The sequence below is a fragment of the Apteryx mantelli genome, chromosome 6, assembly GCF_036417845.1.
Source record: "Apteryx mantelli isolate bAptMan1 chromosome 6, bAptMan1.hap1, whole genome shotgun sequence".
NCBI lineage: Eukaryota > Metazoa > Chordata > Aves > Apterygiformes > Apterygidae > Apteryx > Apteryx mantelli.
Window position 1 is genome coordinate 41837840 of NC_089983.1, and position 11004 is coordinate 41848843.

At 46.3% G+C, this 11004-nt stretch overlaps 1 protein-coding gene across 1 annotated transcript in view; it reads right to left on the reverse strand.

Moving 5' to 3' along the window:
- Positions 1 to 9323, reverse strand: part of DPP10 (dipeptidyl peptidase like 10) — a 287083-nt gene extending 277760 nt beyond the window's left edge. Inside the window, exon 1 of the mRNA XM_067299348.1 lies at positions 9184 to 9323. Within this exon, the coding sequence (XP_067155449.1) occupies positions 9184 to 9267 (84 nt within the window). The 5' untranslated portion in view covers positions 9268 to 9323. The remainder of the gene's footprint in view (positions 1 to 9183) is intronic.
- Between the last annotated feature and the right edge of the window lie 1681 nt (positions 9324 to 11004).

The window sequence follows — 11004 nt, forward strand, 5'->3', positions numbered from 1 at the left end:
ACGACACACAAGACAGCGCTGCTCGCAGAATTAGCACGCTAAGCCTTTGCTCCTTCGGCCTCCGCTTTTCTCGAGTAAGCAGGGGGCTTTTATTCAACAGCTAAATACACCAGAAGAAGAGAAGAAATCTCTCCCCAGCTCCTTGCAGGAAGATGACACCCCCACCATGAAAGCCAAAACATGCTGCTACTATCTGTTTATGTTTACAAGCGTAACTACGGCAGAGTCCAGAAATAAGAAGAAATCACATTTCCTCTGATATGTCAATATATTTTGCACTAGGATTATTCCATTTTCATTCGCTGACCAGTGCACATTTTAAACTACAAGCTTAATATACATTCATGTTATGGGAGGGGAAATTAAAGCACCAAGTTATTTTAACAGAAACTAATGTTTTAAACATTGGCTTCAAGTTTTTGGAATACCAACACTGTGAACCAGGAAATAAAACTAACTACAACTGAAAAGAAACTAAATTATTCAACTTCCATTGTTCAGCCTCATAGAAAAAGACAAAGCAACTGTCTGATCTTACCACTAACTGGAGGCAGGGACCTGTCTTCTCAGATCACGTGGGGCAGGAAATCACTTTTTAGAACTATTCACACAGGCTCTCACAGCATTATAATGTGTATTACTATGGATAAATCCCTGTCTTCCATTGCTATGGCTAAAAACAATTCTGGAAGTTGAGACAGAGGATCACGATGACGCTGCTACTTACCATGAGCATATTCTTTTCTATGCCCTCAAACCCAACCACTTCTCAGTACATAATGAAATCACTGAATTACAATGGAAGTATCAAAACACATACATTCATTATGTATTTTACTGTCCTCTGTTCTGAGATTCCCTTTATACTGTTGATGAAAGACAGCATGACACTTAAGCAAATGAGACAACAACCTCCAAATGATTAGAGCCGAGGGAAGAAGAATAAGGAGACAAAGATCACAGAGATTTTGCTCAGCTTACAAGGAGGAATATGACATTGGTAAAGAAAGGCAGAAGGGCTGCTGCAAGAAAAACGTTAGGAAAACTTTATGTATAGAAGATTAAAGGCAGGGAGCTGGGAAAAACAGTACTACACATGAGAGAATCACCTGGAGACATAAGAAAACTGAAGACAGAAAGTACTGAGGCAGCCTGGAGAACTGCTCATGCAGAATACATCATTTTACAGAATCAGATAACATGTCTAAAAAGAGAGTAGAGCGGGAGAAAAGAAAATAGCTAGGGATGAGATCCAGAGGGTCACCAACAAAAAGAGACTTTATGAATCCAGCCAGATCAGCTTTTATCCTCTGAAACACCGAGACTTTGTGCTCCTTCCTCCAGTCTTTGCTAGTTATGCCATAATGAAATCAGAAACATAGGGTCTTAATACTGCTCCTGAAGACTACAGCATCTGGCTCCTTTTCTACCCACAGTGACAGGACACAAAAAGGTACAAATCCTCTCTTCGGTACAGAATTTCATGCAGGGACCCTGCAAGAAATACAAGAATATGTATAAAACTATATATAGGTCCTTGCTCATAACGAGCGAGCAAACAACTTGCATAAATTGACAGTGGACTTCAGTCAACTTCTCAGCGTCTGGCTCACACCACCAGCACTACAACTCCGCTCTCCCACGTTTGAAAACGTGACACACCACCGAACATTTACTACCAAACACTTTGGAGAATGCCAGTGACAAAAGTTCGATAGCTGCCATTCACACAGTTTGAGTACTGCAGCTCGAGCCATCTTACCACATCCTAAAGGACTCTTCCCCCCCGGCCCAAGATAGAAGATGATTATGGTGCAAATTATATGATTAGTCCTGTAGCCATTATACATGTCAGTAATCCCACCGACTTTATTGGGAAGATTCGTGTAAATAAGGGCATTAGGAATAGGCTATGATACAGAAATATTTTCAGCCACCTCAGGGGCTCAAAGGTAATATATACACAATAAAGTTTTGAACTAAAGATGAAACCGGAGCCTTTTGCAACTAATTTCCTTGCATAGCTATCCCCTCACTTCAAAGTCTTTGACTTTGTGGGCTTGAGCAGATTTAAATTTATATTTATGCTTGACGGCATCTAATTACCCAATACAATCATCTCTGCCCTAGAACAAGCAGGCCCTTGACTAAACATGCCAGTAGGATTTTTGTTGGGCTGCTATTCACAGTGGGATATTACAGAGTAGGAATTCCTCAAAGGAGATTTCCAGCAGGAACTACCAAGAAGATATTCTTGAACCAAGCTTTTTGTTATTAAAGCCACCTAATTCTTAGAGCCATTTTGTATTTAGAACTTTGGTTTGACCATACAATTTAAATAGCTCTTCCATAAAATTTAGAACTGCAGCAAATCATTACTCCTCATTAATTGCACTTAAGCTCAAATCCTTACTCTGAAAGACTTCTCTAACATATATTAGATGCACTAGTCAGTCTCTGAATAGGACGTATGGTCAGGAGCAGAAAGAACAAGCACCTGGACTGAATGCACAGCTGTATTGGCAGCATCTGTCTGATTTTGTTTCTTGCACCCACCCAGCATTTCAAACAAGTTGAATGGTTTTCCCACCAGTGTTTGCAATTCTCTCCTTATTTCCAGAAGGACCTAATTTTTGCCCAGTTTGCTTTCTGGAAAGCTACAAAACACTTTTTTTCTCCCCTGAAGGAATGGAAATTGCATATACTGCCCCAGGCAGGCTAAAATAACCCCCCAAAAGCCTTTAAAGGATCTTCATTTTCTTTAAATTATCACATTGTTTAATACTTCCTAATTGATTTTCTTAGACAACATCCTCAAAGCCTCAGAGCGCTTTTATCTTGGTTTAGAATCGTTCCAAACTATTTACAGCATCTCTACACAAATAACACATAATCGCTTATGTGACTGTTCCCAGCAGTGTGGAGAACGATTAGGAAAGGTCTTTTAAACTTCAGCCTCAGATCTGTAGGTCATCCAATGTCCTTCCTAATGGATAAATACAGTAATTTATCATCATCAGTCACCATCAGCATTGTTCTTTTTACTATCATATATTCATGAACATTATTCGATGCAGCTGAGTGGAGCATAAAAGAAGTGTATGATTAAAGCGGAAAGGTACAGAGTTTGAGACAGCTTAGATTTCATGGCTAATGCATGGACTTGGGAAACAGCAGAGGTCTTATAAGTTAGGAAGACGGCATCAACAAATTAGAGCTACCTGCTGGCAGAATACCGGCATTCGTGGCAGCAGACGTGACTGCAGCTACTTGCCTATGTCTCCCGGTACAATATTAAAGTATACCACTGAGCAACACGAAGTAGGACCTGCTACAGCCATTTGCGCCCAAGAGATTTTTCACAGGTGAGGCACCTGCACACTTCACAGCTCTATTAATAAAAAAAAATAAAATAAAATAAAATACAACACAACTCAGATACTTGTTTGGGGATTACATTCATCCTTATTAGCACTATGAGAAGTTTGTGTTCACATTTGTAACACATGCATGTAAGTCCCTGAATGCCTTAAGAGAAAAATGCCAAGATGATGACTTCCGGACTCTAGAATATACCAAACACCAATTCAGTTTGCTTAAAGAGTTCTTGGCTCCTGTTAATTATCGGAATAGCTTACCCTAAGCAATACCTTCAGTTGGAAGACACTGGGAAGAAATGTACCAATCATGTTTTAAAATAACTAATAAAATATGTATGTTCAAATATCTGCGGCTACCATGTCACTTATGACATGACCGAAATTTACTTCAAGACAGAATGGACAGAAAAGATGTGCTGGTTCAGAGTTTTTGAATTATTGCATTAAGTTATCCCATTAATCCCACCTGCAAAGAAGTGGCAGACTAAACACTGAAAATCAGGTGCTGTATCATGTTGCACAGGAGATTCCCGCATGTTGTTTTGAATGCAAAACACGACTAACCTGAGTAAAGGCTTGGGTACTGCAAGGGGAGAGTACAGGCAGTAAGAGGACAGGCTCATTAGCACCTTATTCTAGGTGCATTGAAAGAGACTTCTTCAGTTTTGCTCCTTTAAAAGTTGCTGGGGCAGAGGGTGGAGCGAGTCTTGGAAAGTTCTTTGTCAAGTCTTTTTGCATTAGGTAAGTGAATTTCCGAAGTGAAATTCATAACTTCTGAATTTGTATAAACACACACACATGCTACACAGACACTTAAAAAAAAAAAATCTCGTATGACTGTGCTCTCTCAAGCTACCTGAGATCTTATACATGACATATAAAATGATGCTCCTCAATTAAAGTGTTTCAGTCACTAAAAATGAGATCCTACTCGCCCCTTCTCCCCAGAAATCAGATCAGGAGACTAGAAATGCAATGAAATGGAAGACAAATTTAGGTCTTTCGGGGTAATCACCACAATCAGGTATATGAACAGCCTGCCTCTAATCAGCCACAGGGGATAGAGAAAGCGAATCAAGGCGACGCAAGCTTGCCAACACTACGCACGTTCCTCGCGGTCCCCTGGAGCTCGAGTCCCGACTGCTGGTCCAAACCTCCCTTATCAATGCACTTTCACGCAAGCTTCTTGTGCTGCCAGCCACACACCCCACAGGTACCGCAAGTCTGTAATGCTTCTTTCTGGATCCAGCATGGATATAGTATGGCATATACACAGTCTAAGAAACAGAATTTAAATGTTAAAGCTAAGATTTAAACGTTAACTCTTTACAAAATATTCTGAGCATAAGATGACTTTCTTTCTCCACTTTTACTGGCTTTTTACTTGATGCTTCTGACTTTGTATTGAACCTTGCAAATCAATAGGTTTGATACATTGCCACAATATCACAAGTAAAAAATTCCACTAGCTAAGTAACAAGGAAAAATGTGAGATCACTTTGGATTACGTACTAGAACAGCACTTCCTATTTCATCTTGAGGCCAACTCTGAACACAGTCAAGCACAGAGGATGGAAAGAGTCTCTAAGACATGGAGCTGACTACCTAAGCAAACCTTTCAAGTTACTGGAACTGTTTGAAGCGGAGGATTAAGAGTTCAAGCTTCTCACTGACCCGCCGAGTTCAAAATGAGCTGGGTGGGGTGGCAGATAGACCTTTTCCCTCGATGAAACCCCACTGCGATGAATATGGCTGTAGGTAGACGCAGCCATCAACAACTGCAAAAATTGCAAGATAAGAGTCTAATTTGGGGAAAAGGAAGTAATGCAATGAAGGAAGACATTGAAACATAAACTAGTTTTCAGTCACCAAAAAAAGAAAACAAAGATTATTCTCTTTTATTCAGATGTAGTTTTAGACTATGCCTCTTGCATGGTGACTACAGAAACTGGTCCTGAGACAGCAGAAAATTCAACTCTTTACAGCCACCCCCCTATTGAAATGAACAGCAGGCAGTTCTACCTGTATGTATACTGAACATATAATTGAAATTCTAACCAAATAATAATTTCCCTATTTAGTGCAACACAATGCAACCTCATTTCACATTTGCTTACCTGTTTTTTTCAAGCAGAATAACATACTTGGTTCTAAATGGCACACAGTAAAGAAAAATTCTGGGTTTTGTATTTTAAAATCGATTTTAAAAAGTCCTTAAGTTGCAAAAATAAGAGAGGCTCAGGAGAGGATGATTATAAATTTCAAAGGTCTGTCTTCTACACACACAAAGAACAGCAAGCAGCACCAGGTGGTGTAGATCATCTGTTTTTTTGTAAACAGACTGAAGCCTCACAAAGGTAATACCTAAAGGAATTATCTTAGTTTTTCATCTGCAAAGACAGCAACATTTATCAGGCAGCGAGTCATACAGGTACATTATATTTTTCAGATTTGTTGTGCCCACTGACTACTGAATGGTTGTGCCTTTTTAAAACGATCCCAAAACATTATCGTCCAAGTCCCTGGGACAGTTCTTAAACAGTAAAAATGAAAAACACCATTTTTTATATTATCTAAGAGTAACTGAGGGAGCTACATTAACTTCTAATACAAGTTTTCAAGCAACAGAATTCTGAGCGTTTTGATAGAGCTTTCCAGAAATGAGGAGAAATACAAGTAATTTACAGCTATTTTCTTCTCTATAGATATATCATCTGAACATAAAACTGTAATTTTAGCAATAAATATGAGTCATCATTTAGCAGGGAGTTGAGAATAAATCTGGCTAATTTATCAAACCAATCACTGAAACATCAATAGCACTGTTAATGGAAGTTGTTATTAGATGCCTTGGCCCAGGGGAAGGCTGATTTAAAAATACCATCAAGGGAAGTGTTGGATATGAAGTTGTATCCAATTTATTTATAAGCTGATGGCTACGGATGCTTCAGTCAGTCGATCCAAGCTTTTATTTAAGTGGAGAGTCCCTGTATTAGCCTGCTGTAATTTGAAATTACAGCCCAGGTCCCAAGCCTATAAATTTGCTGCAAATGCATTCAGCATGCCTATTTGCAAGAGTATTTGTAAAACCGGACTTTGACTGAAAATAGCAAAAGAGAGATTTGAAAAATCCGGGTGTAATTCCTTGCTCCTTCTTAGACTTCCTGTGGGGCTCACCCCAAGCCCAACCGCTTCTGTATCAGAAAAGATTTGCTGCTCCTGCTACCCCAGGAAACCCTCTGAGCACAGACGCACCTTACTGAATTTTGGGGGTGGGGGGAGATGTTTAAAAAAAAAAAGTGCTTTTGACACTACAAGTTCATACAAGTTTGCCAAGCAAAACAAAACGTTAAGCAAAAGCACACCGACAAAGATGGATTTCTTGATGTTTTCCATGTTGTCGAGCCAGTCACAGTGCTACAGGATACACAAAACTGAAGTGAACACGGATGATCCCCTGGTTGTTTGTCCTCCCTTGCCCACCACAACGTCCGTCAGAGCTGCAGCCGGCTCAGACTATGCAACTGCAACCACAGAAAGCCACCAAAAACCTTCTAACCCTCAATATCACACTGCTGTGCTAACACAAGTCTCCAGGGCAAACCTGGCCTCAGAGCACCTGGGTGCCAGTCCTCCCTTGGGCTGAGCTGTGGTGCGCGGATCTCGGCCACCGCGTTACCCAAGACAGGCGAGCGCCTACGAGCGGGCCGCTGTATTCGTAGAGGTCCACGCCAGCGTCAGCCTGACCTTGTACGAAGCTCATGAAGGATTCGGGCCTGCGTCCTTATTAGTATCACTTAAAGCTACAAAAAGAGCTGGCATCTGTTAAGAACAGATTTCATATGTGAAGCCATTATACACTGCATAAAATGACATTCCCAGCGTCTATGACGGTAGTAAAAGTTGATACCGAACCAACTTTTATTGACTAGGAAAACCAGACTTGATCTGGAAAAATCTGATGCAAACATATGGGACTTAACATTTACACTTCATGCAAACAGGCACAATAGAGAGCAGAGTGGTGTTTCCATTCACAGCTGAGAGAGATGGAGAAATCTAGGGCACTATGATAATAATATTCCTATATTTAGGGTAAATTCCTAATCTTTAGAGTATTTTAAATGGAGAAACTACTACTGTTCTTCATTATGACCTAAAAGAGCAGTCAAACCCAGTAAATTTTGGCACACAATAATCCTGTTTTGAAAAACAATTCCAGCTACAACAAGTAAAAGCCATTCTGGCAATTCAGAATGTCTGAAACAAAATAAAGAAATAAAGATTGGTTAAGTTCAACTACTTTTTTTAATGTCTAAAAGCAGTAACCCTCTAAAGCAAAACAAGGTTACTGAAATTCATGAGCTCTGCAAACTTCAGATTGTTTAAAGCGATCTTGACTTTTCCATAAATTCTACTATTTGCATAAAATTTAAGTACTGATGGAAGTTAACCATCTTTCTTTTTTAGATAAGTCATGCAATTAATTTATTCAAGATATTATAAGGCTCCTCAAACAAACTCAAATGTAACATTTTTTTTCAATATTACATGGAAATTTGTCATAGTGCATATACTTCTCAGCAAAAAGCACACATACTTGAATCTGTTTAAATGAATAGTTTCACTGATACCATAAGGACTACCCACAAGCTTAATGGCAAGCCTGGGTGTGCATGCAGGACTGGATACTTGGATGTGGACTATTTAAAACACAACTGTGCACAGCAGCTTTTACTGTTAACATTTTCACCCCATATTGGTGCATCGGAGGAAAATTAAGCTCTGTAAATTAGTAGAGCGGACAATGAAAATATGGAATACAGCTGTCTGGGTTCTGAAAGTGCCCACTCAGAATATCAGAATTCAAAGCAGAAAAGCGTGAGCCTTGTCAACGTGCAGAAAACGCAATCTCAGAAATAACACTGGAGTCGGCCCATTTTCGGGCGCCTGCAGGCTCCGAGGCGCCGCGGGCCGCACCGCCGCGGCGCGAAGGTCAGCTCCGCTGCTCGGGCACTTGCACGCTGCTCCCGGCACCCGGCTCCCTCCCACCATTTCCAGCTCTGCAGCACCAGAAGTCACCAGCTGGTGTCACAGGTTAGTGAGCAGCGATTTCACATGGGAGCGCGCACGATCCTTCCTAATGCATTAGCGCTACCGCCCCGGAGCAACAGATACAGCAGCCTGGTAATGAAAACTTCGGCTCTGCGCTGCTGGGAAGGCAAGTTCGGCCGCTTCCTAGTTATCCACCCTTTACATTCCCTGTCGTTTCAAAAGCAACCCGAGGCGGGGGGACACGAGTCTTCCGGGCAGTCTTATTTACTAGCAGCCAGGCCCTTGGTGCCACGAGTTGGGGAAAACTGCGGGACCGCGGCCCGCACGCTTGCAGCGCGGCGGCGGCGGCGGCGCATCCCCGCGCCGGCGGAGCGCCGCAGCCCGCAGCGCCGCGCACCGCGCACCAGGTACCGCGGAGGCAGCGGCCGGCCGGCGGCCCCTCTGCCGCTGCCAACGCGGCGCCTCCCGGCGCGGCCGCGTCCCCCTCGCCACCGCTGCTGCCCGATGCGCTCTGCCCTCCCGCGAGTTGCAAACTCCTGCGGGAGCAGCGCCGCGGGCCGCACCGACCCCGCCGCCGGCGCCCCCGCAAGGCTGCTGCCCCCCGACCCCCGCCCGGCCGGGGGGGCTCCGCGGCGCTCCCGGGCCCGCCGCCCCCCGCGCTTCGGCCCGCGCGCGGCGCAACTTGGCCGGGACGGCGGCGGGGCGGGCGGCCGCCGCGGCCCCCGCGCCTCCCCGCCGCGGCTCCCACCTGGTCGGGCTGCGGCGGCGGCGGCGGCGGCGGCGGGTTCCCCCTGCCGCCCGGGTGCGCCGGCTGCTCCTTCATGGCTGTCATCGCAGGGCTCGCTCCGCTCCGCTCCGCTCCGGTCGGCTCGGCTCGGCTCGGCTCGGCCGCCCCTCACTGCCGCTGCGGCCCCGGGCACCTCTCCCCCGGCACCAGCCGCATGACACCAGCCTCCCTGGAAGTGGCGCGGCGGCGGCGAGCGGCGGCGGCGGCGGAGGAGGAGGAGGAGGAGGAGAAAGAGGAGGACGGGCGGGGGGCGCGGAGCAGCCGCCGCGGCAGCGCCGCCACCGCAGTGCTCAGGGGGCGCCGGGCCCCGCGGAGCCAGGCGGCGCCGTGGCCGCGGGCAGCGCAGCGGCGGGCAGCGCAGCGGCGGGCAGCGCAGCGCCGCGCATCCCCGCCGGCCGCCCGGCCCCGGGGCAGCCCCCGCGGGGGTCGGGCGCGCTCCCCTCCGCTCCGCCCGGGTCCGCGCGTCCCGCCGCCGCCGCCGCCGCCGCCAGCGGGCTGCGCAGCCGGCAGGTGTCACATCGGGTTTCCCTCCTCGCCCGGGAGAGACCACTCGGCGCCGGCACGGGGGCGCCGCGACGGCCGCCCCGGCCCCGGCCCCGGCCCCGGCCCCGGCCCCTCTCCTGCCTCCGCCGGCAGGGAACGCCGGGCCCGGAGAAACAGCCACCAAATAGCGGGGCGGACAACGAAAAAAGGGGGGGAAGCGCCGTGCTGGCGAGGGATCGATTTTTTCCCCTCCCGCCTGCCGGCGGAGGGGCTGCGGGGGGCTCCCCGAGGCGCCCGGCCCCCCGCGCTGCCCCTCTCGGGCCCCCGGCGGAGCGGGGCTCTGCGCCCCGGGACCGCGTACCCCAGCGGCGCCCGACCTGGGGGCTGCTCAGAGCGCAGCGCTGCAGGCCACCCGCCTCGTCTTCACGAAGGCCTTCGCCTTTCCAAGCCCGTTCCTGTAGGTGACGCGAGTAAAGCCCTCAAGTGCCTGTTCGCACTGAATTTTGAACTAGGAGGTGTCTGGGAAATCCCAGTCTGAGCTCAGTTTCCTTCTTTACTCAATTTTAAGTTGTAGCATCAGCTTTACTTTCCTGCACTACGAGACGCAGCGTATGGAGCCCTCACAGTTTCTGCCTCTGAAGCTACATGGGGTTAGAGAAAAGGAGAACTTCAAAAAAGACCTTGGGGTCACACACTATAACCATGTGTCCTAAGGCAGTATCACCAGATGGTGACAGGTATTTTTTATAAAGACCAGTAAAGGAGACTACCCCAAATTTGTTTCTAACCAGTAAGAAGAAAACACTTGAAAATGTGAAGGTAGATGGTAACTCAAGTGACAGCGACCACAAGTTCATGAGCCTCTGTACGGAAGGAGAACCTCAAACACAAAGAAATGATGGACTTCAGGTTGGTTTGGGTTTGTTTGCTAAATCAGGGGTTTCCTGATCCAGTTCACAGTAGGCCCCAACAGACTAGGACTGTCACGGTGGAGAATACAGTGTGCTCAGACAGCAATATTGCCTGAAGGGAGCAGCCTCAGCCTGTCCTAGCTAACCTGGCTCACAGAAACTGCAAGGTAGAAGGAAAGCTATCAGCAAATAGCACAGGGAGTGTTAGATTTTTTTTATATATTATTTTTTGCATGAAACTTCACAAGAAAGGTCAGTTCTGAGCAGATGGTGAGCATAATTAACAGCAATGACAAAGATGTAAGGTTTCAGTCTACAGTAGGGACAGGTTAGAAAGTGCTTAGACAAGTTAAATGTTTTCCTATCACTAGATTTGATGGACTTCCTC